This window comes from Schistocerca piceifrons, chromosome 6, assembly GCF_021461385.2.
Source record: "Schistocerca piceifrons isolate TAMUIC-IGC-003096 chromosome 6, iqSchPice1.1, whole genome shotgun sequence".
In the NCBI taxonomy this organism is placed as follows: domain Eukaryota; kingdom Metazoa; phylum Arthropoda; class Insecta; order Orthoptera; family Acrididae; genus Schistocerca; species Schistocerca piceifrons.
Genome location: NC_060143.1, coordinates 453,399,283 through 453,423,170, shown reverse-complemented (window position 1 = coordinate 453,423,170; position 23,888 = coordinate 453,399,283). Strand labels below are relative to the sequence as shown.

Here is a 23,888-nt window from a genome sequence, read left to right as displayed (position 1 = left end):
CAAGCATAACCCACTAATCTTTTGAAACTACCTCGCTACTCTCCCATGCAAACCACACATACCCAAATTACATGACATACACCACACTACAACATGAAATACTACACAGAGAATAGTCACAACAGTATTACTTTCAGCTTTCCCACTTCAATTAGTATTTATCCCAGTTTCACACGACACTGCCCCACTTTGTAATTCTACTTTCCTACTATGAACTCTGGAGATATTTGCACGTCTTCCTGTGCAATGCAAGCCAAGTGGCGTTGCTGGATAGACGGCTGACTCACCTTGCTTCTCTCTCAGAGTTTGAATCAAGCGTCACACGGAATCATATCACGCAAAGTAATATTAAGAACATCACACACGCGAGTCCTCAATTGATACCATGGACGAGTACTTCTCTTTATCCTTTGTCTCATACACAGATTGAGACTCACACAGTACTCACCACGTGGAAGTACTCGTCTCTAATTTCAAGTCCTGCACACGCCATTTCTTAAATATTTCAACTTATGGTACACACGCTATTTCTTAAATATTTCAACTTATTGTACACATGCTAGTAATTCAGCTTAACTTAAGCACACGGAAGTATTTCAACTTATTGCTACACGTGGTTTCATTGTGACCGTTGGTCACTTCCGAAGATTACTACAATCCCTTTAATATTACCTGCCTGACATTTAATTCTTCCCACAAAAGTTCCTGAAATAGAGAAATTATTATTTCAAACTACTCTTAAATATTCCACATGCATACCATGTCTCCATCCACTCTTTCGTCATTACGGAGCACAACTAAAACAGGTCTTAACAGCCCAAGATCCAGCGGCAGAGTGCTGAAACATGGCCGTTCTCTAGGTCCTCTCCCATCTCTGTCGAGGTGGGGGAAGCACCTTGCTATCGTATTGGTCAGCCACATTTCAGGCGCTCAAAGCTCTGGTAAATTTCATCTCTTTGGTCCCACCAAAGGTGGCCAAAGGATCGACTCAAAGATGATCATATATTCACATTCACTATCTGCGGTTAGCAGACGACCATACATTCATTCATTTCACAGATCTCACCAAACTGGATGTAGGGATTTACTTTGTGGGAGTGCACATGTGATCAATTAAATAAATAAATTGTCTGACAAAAATAATGAAGTATGTTGTACCTATTTTCAATGTCGGGCGGTACTGTACCCTTTCACTCAGACCATATTTTGCTGCCCCATTCTGAAAGCCTTTGTAAAGCACGAATTTCTTGTATCTTAAGGTCAAATTTTGCTCAGCTGGTTTTTTTTTATGGGGAACATCTGCGCAGGATTTCATTCAAATTGAAGATGGTCTGATGGACAGACTTTCCTAAAATTTGCCCACTTGATGCTGAAAGAGTGATTTACATTCGCTGACGAGAGTCTGGAGAAACTCTGAAGAATGAAAAATGCTTTGCTTCAAGTCGCTGAAGACTGACAAACCACTATGAAGAGGACACTGTAGGCTCAGAGCGAGGTGGCGTAGTGGTTAGCACACTGAACTCGGATGCGGGACGACGACGGTTCAAACCCGCGTCCGACCACTCTGATTTAGGTTTCCCGTGATTTCCCTAAATCGCTTCAAGCCAATTCCGAGATCGTTCCTTTGAAAGGGCACAGCCGATTTCCTTCCCCAATCCCTTCCTGATCCGATGGGCCCGCGATGACCTCGCTGTTTGTTCCCCTCCCCCAAATCAACCACTCATGGCCGGCAGAACATAACCGAACTAGAATAATGAAAAGCAAGCTGGCGAGACTTACGTGTAGCCGGCGAGCACGTTCATGAGGGTGGTCTTGCCCGCACCGGATGGGCCCATGATGGCAGTCAGCTGCCCGCTCCGGCACAGACCGCTCACTTCCTTGAGCAGCGCGCGGCTCTCTGCAACACACCACAATAACCCTCTCATCTCACATCCCGCAACACACACTTATTTTCTACTGATTTCAAGCTTAAAGCTGTAAATTATCATTACTTATTCTTGTTCGAGAAAATATGGGCGGGGAGAGAGAGGGGGGGGGGGGGGATCGGCTTGTATTCAGTTAAGGAAAAGGAACACGAGACTGTATGTTTGAGAAAGATGGGGCAAAGAGTTCTAGGAGTTAGCAGGATTACGTACATATGTTTTGTTGCGTGGGAAAAGGACTTTGACAAAGCATGAGAAAAGGCGAGAGGCATAATGGTAAGAGGAGTAAGGATGAAGACAATTAAGTATGCAGATAATCAAGCAGTGTTGGTTAAGTCAGAGGAAGGACTACTACTTATGATGGAGAGAATCGTAAATTGGAAAAAGCATATGGAATGAGAATAATACGTAGTGGAAATCAGTATAAAGGTGTGGATATTGAACCGCATCATCTTCATCTTTGCCTAGGTGTGGTGTGTCGTCTTCCGGAGCCTTGGCTTTGCTCTGCCGCGATTGGTCCGTTCGCTTTCAAATTTCGGAGGGCGCTGCGTTCTGGGGAGAGACCTGCTGACGACGAGAGTATCGACTGCTGCTGCCGGAGTGAGACGGGGAGTTTAGTTTCCGGTTGTGTGGCAGCGCAATGCTGCGGGAAGGGTGGTATAACTTCCTGTGAATGCACGTGATTGCTACGAGCGTATCTACTCGGGACGGCGGCAGTCGTTCTGGACGGTCTGTGTGATAAGGAAGCTCGGCGTGGCAACTGTTGACGCGGCGTCTCCGCGTTGCTATGACGGAACTGGGGCGATTGACATAACTCGAGTTGGTGCTGGTTGCAACCTCTCGCCGAATGCTTGTCTGCTTTCTGGACTAACGGTGAGAATTTCTTGACTTGATGTGTCTCACTCAATTTCTGCCCGTGTCGTCGGGTGTGTTTTGATTTAAGGTCGTGTGCCATGGTGTTTCGCAATTTTAGTAGGCTCAGGCGTGCCCGAAATCCCGATTCAATGATCTGCTGTTATATTGTCAAGTGTAACTATCACTAGAAAAAAGTGTTAACTCTGTGTGCCTTAATAACTGAACCTAAAATATTATCTGTGGTTGAAATTTTATTCTGACCCAAGTGCAATAACGATCTTGTATTTTACAAGTTGCTGAGTGGTATTATTATTTAGTACTGGCCGTCACATTTATTAAGTCGAAGATTTACGAAGGTCAGTGGGCGTCATTAACAGTGCCTGCCTAGATAGGCGTTATATTTTGAACCATGTGTTTCAATGTTTAGTAATTTTTATTTTATGTGTTATAGAGAGTTGCTGACATGCCCTAATTGTCTTTTGGTCTTTACTGCTCTTTTGGACGAAGTAAATTAACTGCTGGTTTTGCATTCTTGTAGCATTATCAAAACAGCATTTGTGGTTATATTTGATTGGCCCTTCTGGCCGAATGATTAAAGTCATTTCTTTCAGTAACTTATTGTATTGGTCATTCTGACATTACAGTTGTGAATGTTCAACGGCCCTTAGGCCTGTAGTTTAAAATTTTTTATCGTGTTTTGTGATGTATATATATATATTTGTACCAGTGAACAAGTGTTTTTTTAATGTTTAATAAAATTAAATTGTGTTTGAAACTGTAACCTCATTTGGGTCTACGCTTTCACTCCCTGCAGCCTTTGAGCTCTGCTTACCTTACATTTTGGTTAAGTTTTCCCATACCACGACGTGTCAGATATATGCAGGAAAATTAACATTGTCTGTTGGAATAGCTGTGCACAATGTATATGCAGTAGTATGAAATCTACGTAGTATACCGACAAGTGCAGTCAAATGGTATAGCATTTTATGTCAGTAAAGACATCAGTGATTCAGGTGTCAGGTTGGAACATGGTATAAAGGCAGTCGGCTCTGTGCGGTGTGTGCGTACGTGCCTTTACTGCAAATAGGAAGCAGACACCATTGGTGAAATTGCGTGTTGTGTATATAAACCACGACTGTGACAATGCCACGCGTAAAACAGTTACGTGACGAAAAAGCAAAAATCGGTGCTTACAATGAAATGGGACTCTCTAATCTTCAAATTTCCAAGGAGCTGGACTGTTCAACAACAGTGATTGATAATTTTGTGGGTGCACGATATGGACAGAACTAAAAATATGGGCAAAGTAGGAAAATATCTAAGGCATAAAAAGGTTTACTTTCAGTAACGGCCTCAAACGGTTTTTCTTCTCAAATTGTCGCTGATTTATAGTTGTCAATAACTGACAGACGTGTACGACAAATTTTGTCAGATGACGAACATCTGCATTCAAGAAACGACTGCAGAAACCTCCTCTAATACCCAGACGTCAACATGCTAGACTGGAGTTTACTGAAAACGTATATCATGGACATCAGATTGGGATAAGGTGGTCTTCAGAGATAAGAAGGAGATTAATTTAAAATTGGTAAATATGTGGTAAGATCTTATGGGACCAAACTGCTTAGGTCATCGGTCCCTAAGCTTACGTATCACTTAATCTAACTTAAACTAACTTACGCTATGGACAACACACAGACCCATGCCCGAGGGAGGACTCGAACCTCCGACGGGGATAGCCACGCGGACCGTGACAAGGCGCCCAGACCACGCGGCTACTCCGCGCGGCAGATTAATTTAGATCGGCCGGATGTGCAATAGTTCAGTGTTAATGGTGTGATCTGAGAACAGAGCAGCAGGTAATATTGAGCAAAATTTTTGATGGTGGAAGTGATATGACTAGGGCAGACTTCTGCTGTAAAGGTAAGTCACGCATTGCTTGGCTGAACACTAGAATGAACACTAACATGTGCACTGAGGTGCTAGAGACAGCATTAGAATGTAAGAGGTCCTAGGGAACGAAAGTATAATGTTTCTGCTGCAACCAAAAAGTGGTTTGAAGATAGTTATATCGATGTCTCGCTCTGGCCTGCACGTCTCCCGGATTTAATTCCTGTGGAAAACCTTTGTGGAATACTTGCAAGGCTTGTTTATCGCAATGGAAGGCAATTTAAGGCCGTGTGTGAGCCGAAAAGCTCGACACGAGAAGAGTGGGCGACAATTTCACTGCAAGAACAGCAAACCCTAAAAAAATCAATTACGAAGAAATTTTTGGAGTTCATTAGGAAGATCGGAGGTCGGACAATGGACTAAAAAAGCAATAACAGAACCGTGAGTACCTTTATACCGATTTCCATCCAGATGCAAACGCCTTATTTTGTTACTCGTGCTATGAAAGAAACTATGCAGTTCCCTCATGACTGTCGATGTCTCATATGTGTCTACTACAGTCATAACAAGTTCGATACATGCATGCTTCAGAAATTTCGTGAAACCCTGCCTTTATACAGACTTCCATTACTATAGTTAGAAAGATCAAAGTAATGAGAATCAGCAGACATGAAGGTAGGACAAAATATCATTGGAAGGAAACACTTTGGAACAAGTAAAATCTTTTAGGTACTTACGATCTTTCATGAAAGAAAATGAAAGTTGTGTGCAAGGGATACGAACTATGGGTGAACGGGATACGAACTATGGGTGAACGAGCTTCTGAAAAGGCGAAAGGATCGTTGACAACAAAAATAATTCCGATAGAACAGTGTTTTATCTGCAGTGTAGTACTGTATGGCAGTGAATCAGGAAAACTGAAATACACTGCCAGAAAAAAAAGAAAAAAAAAAAACAAGACAACTAGTGGAGCACCCAGAAGGGGTGAATAAACTTCACCGGTTGAGAGTAGCTGACGTTGTTTCAATGATTATAAAATCGAAACAAACTTAATGAAGAACTTGGTAGTATCAGCCCACTTATCAGTAGGACGTTACACCGTCTCTGGCCTGGATCCTTGCATTAACTGAATGGGAAGGGTTTCATAAAGCCGTTGTATTCTCTCCTCAGGCAATCTGGCCCATAACTGTTGTAACTCATCCTTGATATTCCCAATACTGGCGCTGGGACAGAACTGACAATCAAACTGGTTCCACACATGTTTATTTTATCTATTTAGACGTCAAGTTCCGTTGGACCAAATTGAGGAGCAGATCTCCAAGGTCATGGAACATGTCAGTACATGAAGTTACGACATAAAAGTAATAACAGATAAAAATAATATGTTTGTGAACCCAGAAAAGTCAAGCCTTAAGTTGAAGTAAACGCAATCAACAATGCAACAAGAATCAGCTTCATTTTTCAAGGAACTCTTCGACAGAACAGAAGGAGTGACCCATGAGGAAACTCTTCAGTTTCGATTTGAAAGCGCGTGGATTACTGTTAAGGTTTTTGAATTCTTGTGGTAGCTTATTGATATATATACTGCACACCTTTCTCCACAAGAGTTAAGGAAGACCGATCCAAATGCAGGTTTGATTTCTGCCGAGTATTAACTGAGTGAAAGCTGCTTATTCTTGGGAATAAGTTAATACTGTTAACAAGAAATGACAGTAAGGAATACGTATATTGAGAGGCCAGTGTCACAATACCCAGACTCGTGAACAGGGGTCGACAAGAGGTTCGTGAACTTACACCACTTATTGTCCGAACCGTCCGTTTCCGAGCCAAAAATATCCTTTTAGAATGGGCAGAGTTGCCCCAAAATATAATACCACACGACATAAGCGAAAAAAAAAGCAAAGTCGACTAATTTTCGTGTCGAACGATCACTTACTTCAGATACCGTTCGAATAGCAAAAATGGCAGCATTAAGTCTTTGAAAAAGACAGTTTACTATCTATCTGGACACCTAGAAATTTGAACTGTTCATTGTCACTAATCATATGCCCATTCTGTGACATTAAAACGTCAGATTTTGTTGAATTGTGTGTTAGAAACTGTAAAAACTGAGCCTTAGTGTGGTTTAGCGTGAGTTTATTTTCTACAAGCCATGAACTTATGTCGTGAACTGCACTATTTGAAACCGAGCCAATGTTGCACACAACATCATGTACTACCAACCGAGTGTCATCAGCAAACAGAAATGTTTTAGAGTTACTAGTAATACTAGAGGGCATATCACTTATATATATGGTGGTCTATCGAGAACAGATCAGCGTATCATGCTGGCCACGGGAGTACCTCAACATCACGCAGACAATGCATAGAGACATGTGCCATGAATGAATGAGCATTGTCCTGTTGAAAAAGTAGCACCACGATACTGTCACATGAGAGGTAACACATGAGGACGCAGGATGTCCGTGGCATACCGTTGTGCTGTCCGAGTACCCTCACTCACTACCAGCCGTCACCTGAAGTCATGCCCGATGGCTGCCCACACCTCTCTCAAAAACAATGGGAGACTGGAACCTCCCTCCATGTCGCCGTCAAAAGCGCCGAGGATGGTCGTCTGGGGTAGTGCAGGTTCATTGCTGAACATGACGCGACACCATTCGTCAGCAATCCATGCTTCCCAGTCACGGCACCACATCAAACGCAGCCGTTTGGGTTGCAGGGTCAACGACGTCTTATGCGTATGATGGCAATTCCCTAGCCCGATTGTTGCTAGTCACCTACCAATGGTGTGGGATGACACAGAATATTGCAGGGGGTACATTACTCTCCGATGACAGGCGCAGATGTGAAGGATTTATGATGCACACAATACGGCGATCTTCCCTTGTGGCTGTGAAACGTGGTCTACCCTCACCTCCGCATGCAGTCGAGCGTGAGGCTACTGTTACAAACGAATAGCCCATAAATCTGGATATTGCACTACTCAACCAGCCGGTCAAATGGAGACTCACTATGAGGCCCTATTCAAACTCCGTCAAATGTTGATAGTGGTGTGTCACGTGAGTACGCGGCATCTCCATGTCCCTGACAGCGTTTGTTCAACATTTGGCGCTGTTCACTCCCTTACATGAGTATCAGGTCTAGTAAAAACACTAAATACGAACAGCACTAATGGGCGTTCTGCCTGTCACAGGTAATTTACATATCCGACGATGGAGAGTTTGTGTACGAAGTTACGTTGACATCTGACTACATCTTATGGGTACTTCAATTTCTTAGCGGCAGTATAGAAAGAGGAAAAATACTCCGGTAGTTTTGAAATGTGGTTGTGGAGAAAATTTCTTAGAGTGAAAAGCACCGACAGAACGACGAATGAAGAAGTACTTCTACAAACAGGAAAGGGAAAAAACAAGCGGAAACGATAAGAATGAGGAAAACATCTAAAATGGGACATAGCTTCGAAGAAATTCTCTTCGTTGAAGGGCTATCCAAGGAATGATCTCAAGGAAAAGAGGGAGAGGAGTAATAAGACTTGTAAAACTAGATAACGTTCAAAATAGTAAAGTTAGCAACAGATTAAGGGAAGAACGCAGGAGAGGGGAAAGTGGAGAGGGGCGCAAGACGGATACACCAAAGGCAAAAAATCTTGTACGATATCCCAAAAACATATATACAGGGTGCATCACAAGAACTAGGAAGTATTTTAGGAAGCAACTGTAGAGATAACGACAAGCTAAGAAATCCATGCAAACAGGTGTCGAATTTTCTGTGGCTGTGGGGTTACAGTCACCCAGGGACTGGACAAAAGTATGGGAACATCATGGTACTGAAACAGAGGATGACAGACTAAAGGCCTAAATACTAAATGTCTTTTTCCAACGCTGTTTCACAGAGGAAGACTGCATTATAGTTCCTTCTCTAGATTGTCGCACAGGTGACAAAATGGTAGATATCGAAATAGATGACAAAGGGTTAGAAAAACAACTAAAAACGCTCAAAAGAGTAAAGGCCGCTGAACCTGATGGGATACCAGTTCGATTTTACACAGAGTACGCAATGGAACTTGCCCCCCTTCTTGCAGCGGTGTACCGTTGGTCTCTAGAAGAGCGTAGCGTGCCAAAAAATTGGAAAAGGGCACAGGTCATGCCCGTTTTCAAGAAGGGATGTCGAACAGATGTGCAGAACTATAGACCTATATCTCTAACGTCGATCAGTTGTAGAATTTTGGAACACGTATTATGTTCAAATATAATGACTCTTCTGGAGACTAGAAATCTACTCTGTAGGAACCAGCATGGGTTTCGAAAAAGACGATCGTGTAAAACCCAGCTCGCGCTATTCGTCCACGAGTCTCAGAGGGCCATAGACACGGGTTCCCAGGTAGATGCCGTGTCTCTTGACTTCAGCAAGGCGTTTCATACAGTTCCCCACAGTCGTTTAATGAACAAAGTAAGAGCATGTGCACTATCAGACCACTTGTGTGACTGGATTGAAGAGTTCCTAGATAATAGAACGCAGCAGGTTATTCTCAATGGAGAGAGGTCTTCCGAAGTAAGAGTGATTTCAGGTGTGCCGCAGGGGACTGTCGTAGGACCGTTGCTATTCACAATATATATAAATGACCTTGTGGATAACATCGGAAGTTCACTGAGGCTTTTTGCTGATGATGCTGTAGTATATCGAGAGGTTGTAACAATGGAAAATTGTACTGAAATGCAGCAGGATCTGCAGCGAATTGACGCATGGTGCAGGGAATGGCAATTGAATCCCAATGTAGACAAGTGTAATGCGCTGCCAACACATGGAAAGAAAGATCCTTTATCATTTATATACAATATAGCAGGTCAGCAACTGGAAGAAGTTAATCCCATAAATTATCTGGGAGTAGGCACTAGGAGTGATTTAAAATGGAATGACCATATAAAATTAATCGTCGGTAAAGCAGATGCCAGACTGAGATTCATTGGAAGAATCCTAAGGAAATTCAATCCGAAAACAAAGGAAGTAGGTTACAGTACACTTGTTCGCCCACTGCTTGAATACTGCTCGCCGGTGTGAGATCCGTACCAGATAGGGTTGATAGAAGAGATAGAGAAGATCCAACGGAGAGCAGCGCGCTTCGTTACAGGATCATTTAGTAATCGCGAAAGCGTTACGGAGATGATAGATAAACTCTAGTGGAAGACTCTGCAAGAGAGACGCTCAGTAGCTCTGTACGGGCTTTTATTGAAGTTTCGAGAACATACCTTCACCGAGGAGTCAAGCAGCATATTGCTCCCTCCTACGTATATCTCGCGAAGAGACCATGAGGATAAAATCAGAGAGATTAGAGCCCACACAGAGGCATACCGACATTCTTTCTTTCAACGAACAAAGCGCGACTGGAATAGAAGGGAGAACCGATAGAGGTACTCAAGGTTTCCCTCCGCCACACACCGTCTGGTGGCTTGCGGAGTATGGATGTAGATGTAGATGTAGAACACTGTGTGTAAAGCATGCTTGAACATAAATTTTCTTTTATGGTAATCCAGTAGTATCGTGAACACGCCGAAAGCACTTATCGTTCTGAAGTCCTTTTGCGTTTGGGATGTAAAATTAATGACGCTATGTCCATAACATGTATAGATGAGTTTCAAGCTGGTCTCAACAGGAGAAAAAAAGGTATGTACATTGCTTGGCAATTGCTAAGGAACAGATACGTTGCTGGATAGGAATAATCAAAGTTAATGATGGACGACATGAAACACAGTATATACGTAATAGAGGGGATGGTATATTTACAACGAAAGATGGTACAGATTTTACTACATGGGTAAGCAGGATAACAGACATAAATAACGTTCATGTTTATCACAGGTCATACTCCCAACGTAAATGTCGATACCGGGCTGTCAGTGGAACAGGCCCCGCTCCGGCATTAGCGCACTTTTTACACCTGTTATTCGTGCTGCTGAAGCGTATTCGAGGGATAATGTCGCACTTCTCTCTCAAGGCGGCCTTCAGTTCTTGCACGGCTCAGGAGGGGGCGTTTGTTGAGGAACACGTCTGCCAAGAGCATCCCAGTCAATCTCTATAAGGTTTATGTCCGGGGAGTACACAGGCCACTATCTTCATTTTCCAGTCTGTCCGACATCTAGCGGTATTGGGTGGGCGGGAGTTATCGTCCATAAACAGAAATTAGGGACCTACCGCACCCCTAAACAGACGGATATGATCCAGAACAATCTCCCTGCAATACCGCTGTGCTGTAATGGTACCTCGCTCAAAGATACGAGGCGGTTTTCGGCCCTGTGCATAGTGCTGACCACGCCATAACGCCTACGCCATATCGATGATGGTCACGAACGTTCCGTGGTGTGTAACGTGCTCTGCTCTCTCTCACACTAATACTGTTGACCACTGTTGCTGCCGGCCGCGGTGGTCTAGCGGTTCTAGGTGCGCAGTCCGGAACCGCGCGACTGCTACGGTCGCAGGTTCGAATCCTGCCTCGGGCATGGATGTGTGTGATGTCCTTAGGTTAGTTAGGTTTAAGTAGTTCTAAGTTTTAGGGGACTGATGACCACAGATGTTAAGTCCCATAGTGTTCAGAACCATTTGAACCACTGTTTCTGACCCCAAACAACAGGCTCCCTAACATTTAACAGGCTTCCGAGCATACAAAACCAGCCTGATTCAATCGCCGCAAAATCGTACTGACAGAGATACGGGTAGCAGTAGCGGTTGCGATGTCTGCCGCGATTTGTCTACGAGTGACGTACCTGTTACTTTTCGCTACTGGGGCTGTATCGATCCTTTTGGAATGTGGTGGTCTATCTACGACCGCTGGCATGCTTCCGCATAACATTTCAACTTTCAGCTGCCTTCTTTAATCGCGCGATGTCATTTTTGGACACAACCGTTACTGTGGCCACGCTAGTGACGTTTTGACCGGCTTCGAACCGCCCAACTGTCGGTCCACTCTCGTAAGCACTCAAATGATGTCTTACAGACATGTTGCCATTCCACACGGATTGCCGCACTATCCGGTACCTCAACATCCTTCGTCAGTCACCGTTTTGCCTGAGCTGTCGACTGCATGTAGAGTGTTCATGCACAGACTAACACTTTCAGTCCTCTACATTTCCTTTTACCACATTGGCCGGTTGTTCGAATTGGCAACTGTTACTTAGCCAGTGATAGTTGTTGCTTAGCAAATGTCAAGTAGTGTATATACTATCGGACCGATAAGTGACAATTCAGAGTCTTACTTTTTTGCAGAAAAGTGCCTATTATCAGTCCTAATTATAATACGAGTTTTGTGTTTATTTGCTCCCGTGTCTTTAAGAATCTGCAGTATTAGCAATTAGGAGATGTCCTGAAACCTCACAGCGCTAATTCTGAACAATTCGGAAAGCTTCAACCGCACTTCTGACGCCATTTCACTACACGTGACGGAACCTAAAGGCGGTGACTCATATCTGACCGCAACTTCCAGTGTAAATAAGAATTTCCGCAAACCATCCTCTCTCCGCTGCAGCAGTAAGCCATGTAGGTATCGGTTTTAAAAACCAGGCACAATCTCATAAACAGAAACTGCTTCTAAATACTTATTTTAGGAGCCCCGCATCTTTGAATCTCTACCCTTAAATTTTACACCTTAGTACTCAATTATTAATAAATGAGTCGTCTGGACTACGCAAATTGCAGCTTTATAACATATTGGCCGGAAAAATTCCAGAGTTACTTTTAGAAATAGGGTAAGGTATCTGTAATTCATCGCTACGTCATATTTCGTTCATCTCATTTTTCTCTTCTGCTGAGTGCGGCAGCCGGCTGATAATTTGCAGAAACGGTAGCAAAAGTTTCATTAGTGACCGGAGTCGGTGGTAGGCAACTGTTGTGGTTTCTTTGTTTATAAGATCAGTTTTTTTTTCGCCCAGTCAAGTAGAATCTATCGATGGTTTCCATTTCTATTTCAGTCTCTATGTGCGTAATTCTATTTTCAATAAAATGTTTGCTACAGTCTGTATTATAACATTCTGACATGACACTGACATCCTCTCTTCGTGCTTGTAAGAATGTGCTAACTATGTTTAATAGTCGTATGAGACCTAGAGTAGAAACGAAATCAGGAATAATTCCAAAGATATAAATAGGTACTAAAATTTTCAAACAGAAAAATATATATTTTTATGTCAAGAGTCTTTGGGCCAACAGTGTCACAACTGCCAACAAAGGATGTTTCGTAGTGTGTCTAAGCACTTGATCGCCACAAAAGAATACGACTTATGAGGTGAAGAGAAACAAATCAGTCTCTCGATATTTGCAACTGGCAGCAGTTGCGAAACAAGGAACAAAAAAAAAAAGCAACAAATGGCAAGGACTGCAGCTACTGGAATCAAAAATGTACTCTATGTTCTTGAGTACAGAATGCAGTCAGGGAAAACTCATGACAGTGTCTCTTCGAGGAGAAAGAATCTTAAGACTGAGTCACAGTGAGTCACAAGATGGCGTTCCCAACGTGTCGATTGATGGTCAAGATTGTGCAAGGAGGATGTGGGCTGTCATTTGTGGGATATGTCATTGCCACAAAATAGCCTAGAAGAAAAATGCATTAAATGCACCAATCTTTTCAGTAGACGTCATGAGTCATGTGCATGTATGTTTCAAACGAGCCATTTCCTCCGCGACTGTTGTACTAATCGGTAAGTTGGTGCTTTTGCGGTAGCTCTTTTATCCAGGGGCTGAAATCAGTGTTATTGCATTTTTGTAAAAAGATAGTATTAAGTATCTGATGTGAAGTTAATACTTCATGTTCTCATCATCCATCATAGTGAATGGTGGGAACGCACCCACAATAAATAAAATAGCCTCAGGGTTCAGTTGTGGGTTTAAAAGTTTTATTCTATGATCGTTTTCGAGAATTCAAGTCTAATCTTCAGACGCACCTTAGTACACATCTAATCGACGTTACCTGTTAATTTCTAAGGTCGCAGAAGGATGTCAACCACCCTAGTGTGGTGTAGGGGGCGCGTTGCACAGTGTTCTGCACATGAAGTGTGTTCACTTGTCTTCCGTTTGGCAACCTGTTGTCATCTGCGAAATTATGATGTAAAATCATTTCGATCTGTACTAAGAAACGTCTGAAGATGAGAACTAACGTCTCGAAATTTATCACTTAATCAAACTTACTAAATCATAAAGGCAGCCGGAGGATATTTTATTTATTATAATAATACTGCATGTTTTATGTTCCTTTTGAAAGATTTTGGGAGGAGAAATATGTAACAAGTTTATTGACACTGTCAACTAGGAGGCACACGATCTGTTGTAATTTTTTATTTATGTTAGGGATTGAAAACTTATGAAATACATATCACACATGAAATCTCCTTTATTTGGATGAATTACTACTTTCGCCTAACAGCCTAGCCACGTTCAAATCATAAAACATCCTCATTAGTGTTAGTGCCACTAAGGCTTCACACCTCGTTAAAATTTTTCTTAAAATGACAACATCCACAGATGACTTAGCTACAAACAGGTTTTCATCGTTCGTGGTCAGTATAACTGAACAAGGCTCATAAAATAAAAGCGTTGTGCCGTTAAAATTTTGTAACTGACACAGTCAGGTGATGTAAGTATTGACTCTGTCAGCCGAAACTAGTAACCCATTAAAATAAAGAAGATTTCATGTGCGATTTTGATTTCATAGGTTTTCCAGCCCTAACATAAAAAATATGCAACACTTAGTAAGACAATGAATGATTTCGTTTATAACATCACTTCCTTCTTGTATGGCCTAACGATTTTGTAATTGTGATTACAATAGATTTTGATGATGTTTCAAAACAATCATATAATTTACACAGTTAATGCCCGTAAAATTAACTACAACGTATGAACATAAAGCAAAACCAGGAGGAATACGGGTAGAGTGTTCCATATCCTCTTCCTTTAGCACAGGATTTGTTCTTCAAATATGAAAGTACTTTTAGGCGCTACGGAGCAAAGTTGGGTTGTCGCTAGCACACTGGACTCGCGTTCGGGTCCGGCCATCCTGATTTAGGTTTTCCGTGATTTCCTTAAATCGCTTCAGGCAAATGCAGGGATGGTTCCTTTGAAAGGGCACGGCCGATTTCCTTCTCCATCCTTCCCTCACCCGAGCTTGCGCTCCGTCTCTAATGACCTCGTTGTCGACGGGACGTTAAACAATAATCTCCTCCTCGCGTTCGGGAGGACTACGGTTCAAATCCCCGTCCAACTATCCAGGTTTAGGTTTTCGGTGATTTCCCTAAATCACTCTAGAGCAGTGCCAGGAAGACTCATTTGAATGGACACGGGCTATTTCCTTCCCCATCATTTCTTAATCCTAGCTTGTGCTCTGTCTCTAATGACCGCGCTGTCGACGGGACGTTAAACTCTAATCTTACTTCTTTCCTTTCTTCTAGCCTCTGAAAATGCCATTTATACAATTATAACAGTATTGGAGCGGACTGATTTGAGAGATCTGCTTTTTACTTGACTCCATTACGAATAAAATAAAGATAACACTTGCTCCGACACAAATAAAATTAAGATAACACTTGCCCGTGTCTATGAATATTTTCAATTACGGAAGAATTCGGAACGTGTTGTCCCCCCTCCCCCCTCCGTGACCGGTGACCAGAAGCGCTGAAACATCGTGTGGAACGATGCCACTTTTTTCTCTCAAACGAGTCACTAATTGACAATGAGATACTATTCATTATGATTTATTATGGCTTATGATAAGAAAGTAGCTCTTGCGAATTACCTCCTGAATTACAATTTTTCCTCGAAACTGCATTTATGAACATTATAAAGGAGCTCAGTTTTTTCACAGCGACTCTTCGTTTCTTTATTGGTTGCTATTACTGTTTAACACTCCATTGACAGTGAGTTCTTTAGTGACAAGATGTAATATCTATGTCAGACACACACAGGCACACGTATACATACTCAAACACACACACACACACACACACACACACACACACACACACACACACACACAATCTCTTCTCGTAATTTTTCACTCTTGCGAAGCAAACACATTAAAATATGATGCGTCTTGAAATATTATCGATTAGCTGGGTCACTAACAAAGCGAGACGGATATAGCAGCACGCGCCAAAGCAGGCCAGTGCTTCAGCGAGTGTCGTGGGTGTGTTTGCTTTCTTTCTGTCTTTGCAGGCCAAGGCCGCCGCCAGAAAAACGCGTACCACCCGCTACGGCGCGAGACGCCGGCCTCCAGTGCAGCGTCGCGGCGATTTCTGGATGCTACCGCCTATTCCTCCAGTCCAACTCTGCACTGGGCTCTGCTCTTTATCAACATCTGTACTCGGGGCATTCAGTTCTAAGGGCTACTGTGGCCCTCCCTCGGTGCATTCATCTATAGAGCTTAGGTGACAATCATGTCCTTGTTTTTCACCAAGTATTACTTCCGATAAGAAAATTTTTACCAGTTTAGCACATTATGCAAGCTGTTCATAAAGTTCCGCTATCGTTTCAAAGAATCATAGCTTTGGAACGGGACGTGTTCTAACACGGTTAGCAGCTCTCGAAGTTTTTTGTCCGTTATCCTCGGTTGAAATACAGAGCAAGAAGGGAGGAGATAGATAGTGGAAGAGACGATGAGGATGAGGTGGACAGGGAAAAGGGGAGGAGTAGGAGGTGGACAGAGAGAAGGTAGGGAAGACGCTGGACAGAGAGAGGGAGAGGAGGAGCTGGACAAAGAAATGCAGGAGAAAGATAGAGAAGGGGAGGATGACATGGAAAGAGAGACTTGGGATCAGGACATGGACAGAGAGAGGTGGGAGGAGGGGGAGATGCAGGAGACAGGTGGAAGATGCAGAGGGTGTAGAGGTATAGTGGGCAAGCGGAAAAGGAAGAAGGGGAGGAGGAGATGGACAGAAGAGACGACGAGGATGTGGAAAGGAGGAAGGAAGATGAAGACGTGGTCAGAGAGAGCGGTCAGAGAGAGTTGGGCGGATGAGGCAGTCAGAGAGGCATGTGGAGGAAGAAGCGGAAACAGAGAATGGAGAGGGGGAGATGTCTGCAATATTTGTTTCAAAGGCATATGCAAACAGAGCCGTGGGGAAAAAGCTAGCCTGTTATATTCTATTAATGTAGCCATGCTTTGTTAGTATACCTGATGATATTAGTTGCACTCTCTGTCAGTGATTGGCAGACCAGACACCATCCGATAATGAACGTCCAGAAACGTAATAGTGGACATCAACATGGGGTGTGTCCACCCTTCCCCTTCATAACGGCTTGAGCTCTGCTGGGGACCCTTTGAATGAGGTATCTGAATGTCTGTGGACGAATGGCAGTCCATTCTTCCTGAAGAGCCGAAAGAAGACGAATTAGTGATGTTCAGTGCTTGAGTCTGGGATGAAGTCGACGTTCTAACTCACCCCAAAGGTATTCCATTGCGCTCAGTTATGGACAGTGGGGAGCCAGCCAGACCATTTCAGGATGTTGTTGTCCATAATTTATTACTTTACACATGCTGTTTTATAAACCGGTGCATCGTCATGGAGATACCAAACAGTTCGTCTATTGCTGTGCTGAACGCAATGCTATAAAATGTATTCATATCCTTTTGCATTTAGCATTTTCTTAGGCGCAGTAAGGTGACCACACTAACCAAGAGAGACATCCCCATATTGTAATCTACATCTACATACATACTTCGCAATCCACCATACGGTGCGTGGTGGAGGGTACCTCGTACCACAACTAGCATCTTCTGTCCCTGTTCCACTCCCAAACAGAACGAGGGAAAAATGGCTGCCTATATGCCTCTGTACGAGCCCTAATCTCTCTTATCTTATCTTTGTGGTCTTTCCGCGAAATGTAAGTTGGCGGCAGTAAAATTGTACTGCAGTCAGCCTCAAATGCTGGTTCTCTAAATTTCCTCCGTAGCCATTCACGAAAAGAGCCCCTATACTTTCCTCTAGAGACTCCCACCCGAGGTCCTGAAGCATTTCCGTAACACTCGCGTGATGATTAAACCTACCAGTAAGAAATCTAGCAGCCCGCCTCTGAATTGCTTCTATGTCCTCCCTCAATCCGACCTGATAGGGATCCCAAACGCTCGAGCAGTACTCAAGAATAGGTCGTATTAGTGTTTTATAAGTGGTCTCCTTTACAGATGAACCACATCTTCCCAAAATTCTACCAACGAATCGAAGACAACTATCCGCCTTCCCCACAACTGCCAGTACATGCTTGTCCCACCTCATATCGCTGTGCAATGTTACGCCCAAATATTTAATCGACGTGACTGTGTCAAGCGCTACACTACTAATGGAGTATTCAAATATTACAGGATTCTTTTTCCTATTCATCTGCATTAATTTACATTTATCTACATTTAGAGTTAGCTGCCATTCTTTACACCAATCACAAATCCTGTCCAAGTCATCTTGTATCCTCCTACAGTCACTCAACGACGACACCTTCCCGTACACCACAGCAAACAGCCGCACATTGCTATCCACCCTATCCAAAAGATCATTTATGTAGATAGAAGGCAACAGCGGACCTACCACACTTCCCTGGGGAACTCAAGATGATACCCTCACCTCCGATGAACACTCACCCTATCCAAAAGATCATTTATGTAGATAGAAGACAACAGCGGACCTACCACACTTCCCTGGGGCACTCAAGATGATACCCTCACCTCCGATGAACACTCACCATCGAGGACAACGTACTGGGTTCTATTACTTAAGAAGTAATATCACCTCCTCTGTACTCAACCGTTGACAGGTAATGTTCTCTATGCTTCCCAGCATTCGCCAAACCCAACCCAAATTCGTCCTTCAGATTGCCACAGGGAAAATGCATTCATTGCCCCAAAACACTTGTTTCCAGTCATCCACTCTCCAGTGGCGCCGCTCTTCCGTCCACTTGGCACTGACTTCAGAAGTGTGTGGCTCATGAGGAGGTGCTCGACCGTTGTATCCCAGTCTTTATAACTCAGTGCCCACAATCATTGTGCTAACTGGACTGCCGCTAGCACTTTAGAACTCAGGAGTGATTCCTTTCTTTGATTTCATGCGATTCATTACGACCACCCACCGCAATGCTGAACGGTTCCTGTCCGTCCGTGCGTGAGGTTTGTCTGGTCTCGGTTTGGCTGTGGTTTTGTTCCTATGCATTTCCATTTCAGAGTCACATCACGAACAGTCGACCTGGGCCACTAGAAGGGCTGAAATGTCCTTGAGGGATTTGTTGCTCAGGTTACATCCAGTGACTGGTCCACGTTCCAAGTTACTGAGCTCTGCTGACCGATCCACTCTGCTGCTACTCCTTCTCTCCCGACAACACCATAACCCCCGCCTCCTTTTATACAGGCGGTCTGCCCCTCGTGACATTAGTGGTCCCCATTGCGTAGGGCTGTCCAGACAGTTTTCAGTACGTACTGTTCAGTAGCACGTAGTGGCCGCGCGGTTTGAGACGCCAAGTCACGGATTCCGCGGCCCCTTCCTCCAGAGGTTCGAGCCCTCCCTCGGGCATGGGTGTGTGTGTTGTTCTTAGCATAAGTTAGTTTAAGTAGTGTTAAGTCTAGGGACCGATGACTTCAGCAGTTTGGTCCCTTAGGAATTCACACACATTTGAACTTTTTTTTTTTTTGTACTGTTCTTATGGCTCTGAGCACTGTGGGACTTAACATCTGAGGTCATCAGTCCCCTAGAACTTAGAACTACTTAAACCTAACTAACCTAAGGACATCACACGCATCCATGCCCCAGGCAGGATTCGAACCTGCGACCGCAGTGGTTGCGCGGTTCCAGACTGAAGCGCCTAGAACCGCTCGCACTGTTCATATGTATTTGTACATACGAAATAATTGCCTTATATCTATCAAGAAATGTGGTGCAGTAGGTAGCACACTGGAATCGCAATAGGGAGGAGCCTCTGTCCAGCTACCCACTTTCGAGTTTTCCATGATTTCCTAAAATTTCTTACGATAAAGGCCAAAACGGTTCATCTGAAAAGAACATGACCGATTTCGTTCCCTCCCTTGTGAAATCCTGGGTTGTACTACCTTCCTAATAATCCTGTCAATCATATGTTCTTTCTTCTATGTTTATGAGCAATGTTTCTTTCAGGAATAGATTCTGACACTGTTGAACTTCGTAAAATCCTACTTATAACTTGTAAATGTTGCATCAGTTCAGGTCGAGGATGAATGAATCAATCTCATTCTTTCCTAGCGTTTTTCCCGTCGCACAGATTACGCTGTTTTCATTATTGTGAAAATGTATTTCGTCTTAAACCTGAGGCCGGATTTCATTCGTATCGCAGCAGTTGTCGGTTAGCCTTAACCTAAGAGGGGTATGTCGTGTGCGACATCTATTTGTGAATCGTGTAGGCTTTGTTCTCTATGTTGTATCTTAGCTGTTTGTGTATCGTAGTTTCTGAGCCGGAGATTGGGGACGGGCCCAAAATTTTCCTAAAGGAATGTGGAAAACCGCATAAAAACTACGCTACGTATGACTGTACTACACCAAGGGTCGTTATCCGCCACGTGGATTCGATCAGGACCCAGAGCACCTCCCAGTTTCGCAAGACGACATGGTAACTGCATCAACATTAAAGCAAAACTAAGCAAGCTGTTCTCTTGGGTCCCTTTTGAAACAAATAGATTATTCGGTGACGTTACTCTGTTAATTTGACGGTGCTCGTTTCTGCAGCAAGCAGACCGATAATTCGGAGGTCTCGATTCAGATCCCGTCTTAGTATCACTTCGTCCTTTAGTCCTCTGCGCACGACATGAATGGGCACGAGAAGTCACCTTTGCGTTTCTGTACACGTTCTTACACTTGTCTATTGTCAGTGAGGCCCTTCCTCCAAGGTTTATGGGTGGTAATGAAGTATTCTACACGTGTATCTACAACGATGCAGTTGGACTACCGGCAGATATCAGCACATCCAAAACCTGCACCAAGTTTGTCTTCGTTCGTTCATGCGAAAGATGTAAAAAATCATGACATCTGAAAGGTTGCAGACATCGCTCAGTTTCAGTTAATGGGCCGCCCTTGCGTTCCTGCTCAGTGTTGCTTACTATCGGTAGGTCTCTAGTTAGACACTTACAACGTCATAGATGAGTAGCAGAAATCTATCTACGTGAGGTCAAAAGCGGAGCGCCTTATAGACACAGGAAGGGTCACTGACTCCCCAGACTCCGGAAAAATGTAAAGTCGAAATACTGAGAGAAACAGGACGTTAAGTCTTCACCGATAACTCAGAACTGATGACGGTCGTTAACACGCCTTCGTGTATGCAGTAAATAGTCTTGCCTTTCCGATCTCTGAGAAGGGGCAGCGACAAGAGCAGCGATGTTTAAGACACAGATCTCACAGGCGCGGGATTCGAATACGCGTCCTGACTTAGGTTTTCCACATTCCCGTAAATCACATGTGGCGAACTGACGCATTAATCAGCCTTTAATGCCATGACTTCCACGGAACGTTATTGCTTTCCCTCGTTTGCGAGAAAATAGGCGTCTTTCGGCGTGTAGTAGTTCGTTGTTTCCGTGATGTCAACGGACTTGTAACCAAACAGCGAAGATTAATGCTGGTCCGCAATTACGCAAAAAGTAGTGGTGGAACGAATCGCAAACATCCTTAAAAACACGCATGCGAATTTTCGACATGTAACTAAAGGCATTTCACATTAATACCACATTATGACTAACTTAAGTAGCTTATGTAAGACACTACATACCACCTACTCACTAACACCGATAACTGTTGTACTTGTGCGAAATATAGAGAAGCAGAAATGTGTGAATGTGTTAGCGCCTTTTTATGAAGTTATACATTTCTGACTGGTTGCTGTGAATTAAAAAAGTATTTGAGAAATGACAACATTTTCCGCCTAAACTATTATTAAACGTATTTATTCACGATCGCGATTTGGACATGCTATGTCATTTGGTAGTGGAAGGACGTGGGGGGGCAGGCGGGAAGGGTAAAAATTATACAGGGAGACCAAGGCTTGAGCACACTAATCAGGTCCAAACAGATGTAGTTTGCGGTATTATGCAGAGATGAAGAGGTTTGCAGAGGATAGACTAGCATGAGGAGCTGCATCAAATCAGTCATAGGAATGAAGGTCACAACAGCAACAACAATAACACGCCATTCTCAGGTGTTATTGAATGTCACACCAGGTTTGACTTGTAGTGAATATTAAGACATGAATTCTATGGTAGTTATTACACGCAGTACTATGTACTTTTATATTCACTGACGGAAGGAAAATCGCAGCACCAAAATAGAATTAAAGTAGAGTAATGAACTTTGGGGGATACATTTGTCTATGTAACATATTTAACAGATTAACATTAAAGATCACAGATTAACACAAGAGAGACGTAAACCATTGCAAATGTGAAATTCTGGTATATTAAGAACCGGTGTCAGCGCCACAATGATGAATGCAAGCATGCAAACTTGCATGCATTGTGTTGTGCAGGTGCGGGATGACGGTTTGTGGGATGGATTTCCATGGTTGTTGCACTTGGGCGGTCAATACAGGGACGATTAATGCAGTTTTTGGATGACGCCGGAGTTATCGTCCCATATGTGCTAGATTGCAGACAAGACCTGGTGATCGAGCAGGCCAAAGCAACATGTTGACACTCTGAAGAGCATGTTGGGTTACAACAGCGGTATGTGGGCGAGAGTTATCCTATTGGAAAACACCCCTGAAATGCTGTTCAAGAACTGAAAATGCTATATTCTCTTTTCTCTGTGAGGTACTGGATAGGCTAAACAAAAAGTTTCGAACGCTTGGCGTATTTTTTGATTTAATAAAGGCATTTGAAAGTGTTGATCTGCCGGCCGGTGTGGCCGTGCGGTTCTAGGCGCTACAGTCTGGAACCGAGCGACCGCTGCGGTCGCAGGTTCGAATCCTGCCTCGGGCATGGATGTGTGTGATGTCCTTAGGTTAGTTAGGTTTAATTAGTTCTAAGTTCTAGGCGACTGATGACCTCAGAAGTTAAGTCGCATAGTGCTCAGAGCCATTTGAACCGTTCGAGTGTTGATCTCACAATATTGGTCCAGAAGTTGGACCATTACGGAATAAGGGGAGTAGCTCACCTCTTACTTTGGCAACAGGCAGCAAAAGGTCATTATTCACAGTGTGATAACGGCTGTGATGTGGGATCTGAGTGGGGTACTGTCAAGTGGGGGGTGCCCCAGGGATCAGTGTTGGGGCCGCTCCTGTTCCTTATTTATATAAATGATATGCCCTCTAGTATTATGGGTAACTCTAAAATATTTCTGTTTGCTGATGACACTAGCTTGGTAGTAAAGGATGTTGTGTGCAACACTGACTCGGTTTCAAGTAGTGCAGTACATGACCTCAGTTCATGGCTTGTAGAAAATAAACTAACGTTAAATCACAGTAAGATTCAGTTTTTACAGTTTCTAACACACAATTCAAGAAAACCTGACGTTTTAATCTCACAGATCGGGCATATGATTAGTGAAACTGAACAGTTCAAATTCCTAGGTGTTCAGATAGATAGTAAGCTGTCGTGGAAAGCCCACGTTCAGGATCTTGTTCAAAGACTTAATACTGCCATTTTCACTATTCGAACGGTATCGAAAGTGAGTGATACTTCGACACGTAAATTAGTCTACTTTGTTTATTTTCATTCACTTATGTCGTACGGTTTTAAGTTTTGGGGTAACTCTTCCCATTGTAGAAGGATATTTTTGGCACAGAAACTGGCGGTTCGGGCAATAAGTGGTGTGAGTTCACGAACCTCTTGTCGACCTGTGTTCATGAGTCTGGGTATTTTGACATTGGCCTCTCAATATGTATATTCCTTATTGTCGTTTCTTGTTACCAATATTAGTTTGTTTCCAACAATAAGCAGCTTTCACTCGGTTAATACTCGGCAGAAATCAAACCTCCATTTGGATCGGACTTTCTTAACTCTTGTGCAAAAAGGTGTGCAGTTTACTGCTGCATCCATTTTCAATAACTGCCACTCAAATTCAAAAATCTTAGCAGTAATCCACGCGCTTTCAAATCGAAACTGAAGAGTTTCCTCATGGGTCACTCCTTCTATTCTGTCGAGGAGTTCCTTGAAAAATTAAGCTGATTCTCATTGTATTGCTGATAGCGTTTGCTTAAACTTATGGACTGATTTTCTTTCAGGTTCACGAACATTTATTTTTATCTGTT

The 23,888-nt window shown here is 43.3% G+C and overlaps 1 protein-coding gene across 2 annotated transcripts in view; it reads right to left on the bottom strand.

Moving 5' to 3' along the window:
* LOC124802873 (ATP-binding cassette sub-family G member 1-like) overlaps positions 1 to 23,888 on the bottom strand; it is a 354,399-nt gene that overhangs the window by 165,392 nt on the left and 165,119 nt on the right. For both annotated transcript variants that reach the window (XM_047263916.1, XM_047263917.1), the window contains exon 2: positions 1,780 to 1,897. In XM_047263916.1, the coding sequence (XP_047119872.1) occupies positions 1,780 to 1,897 (118 nt within the window). The remainder of the gene's footprint in view (positions 1 to 1,779; positions 1,898 to 23,888) is intronic.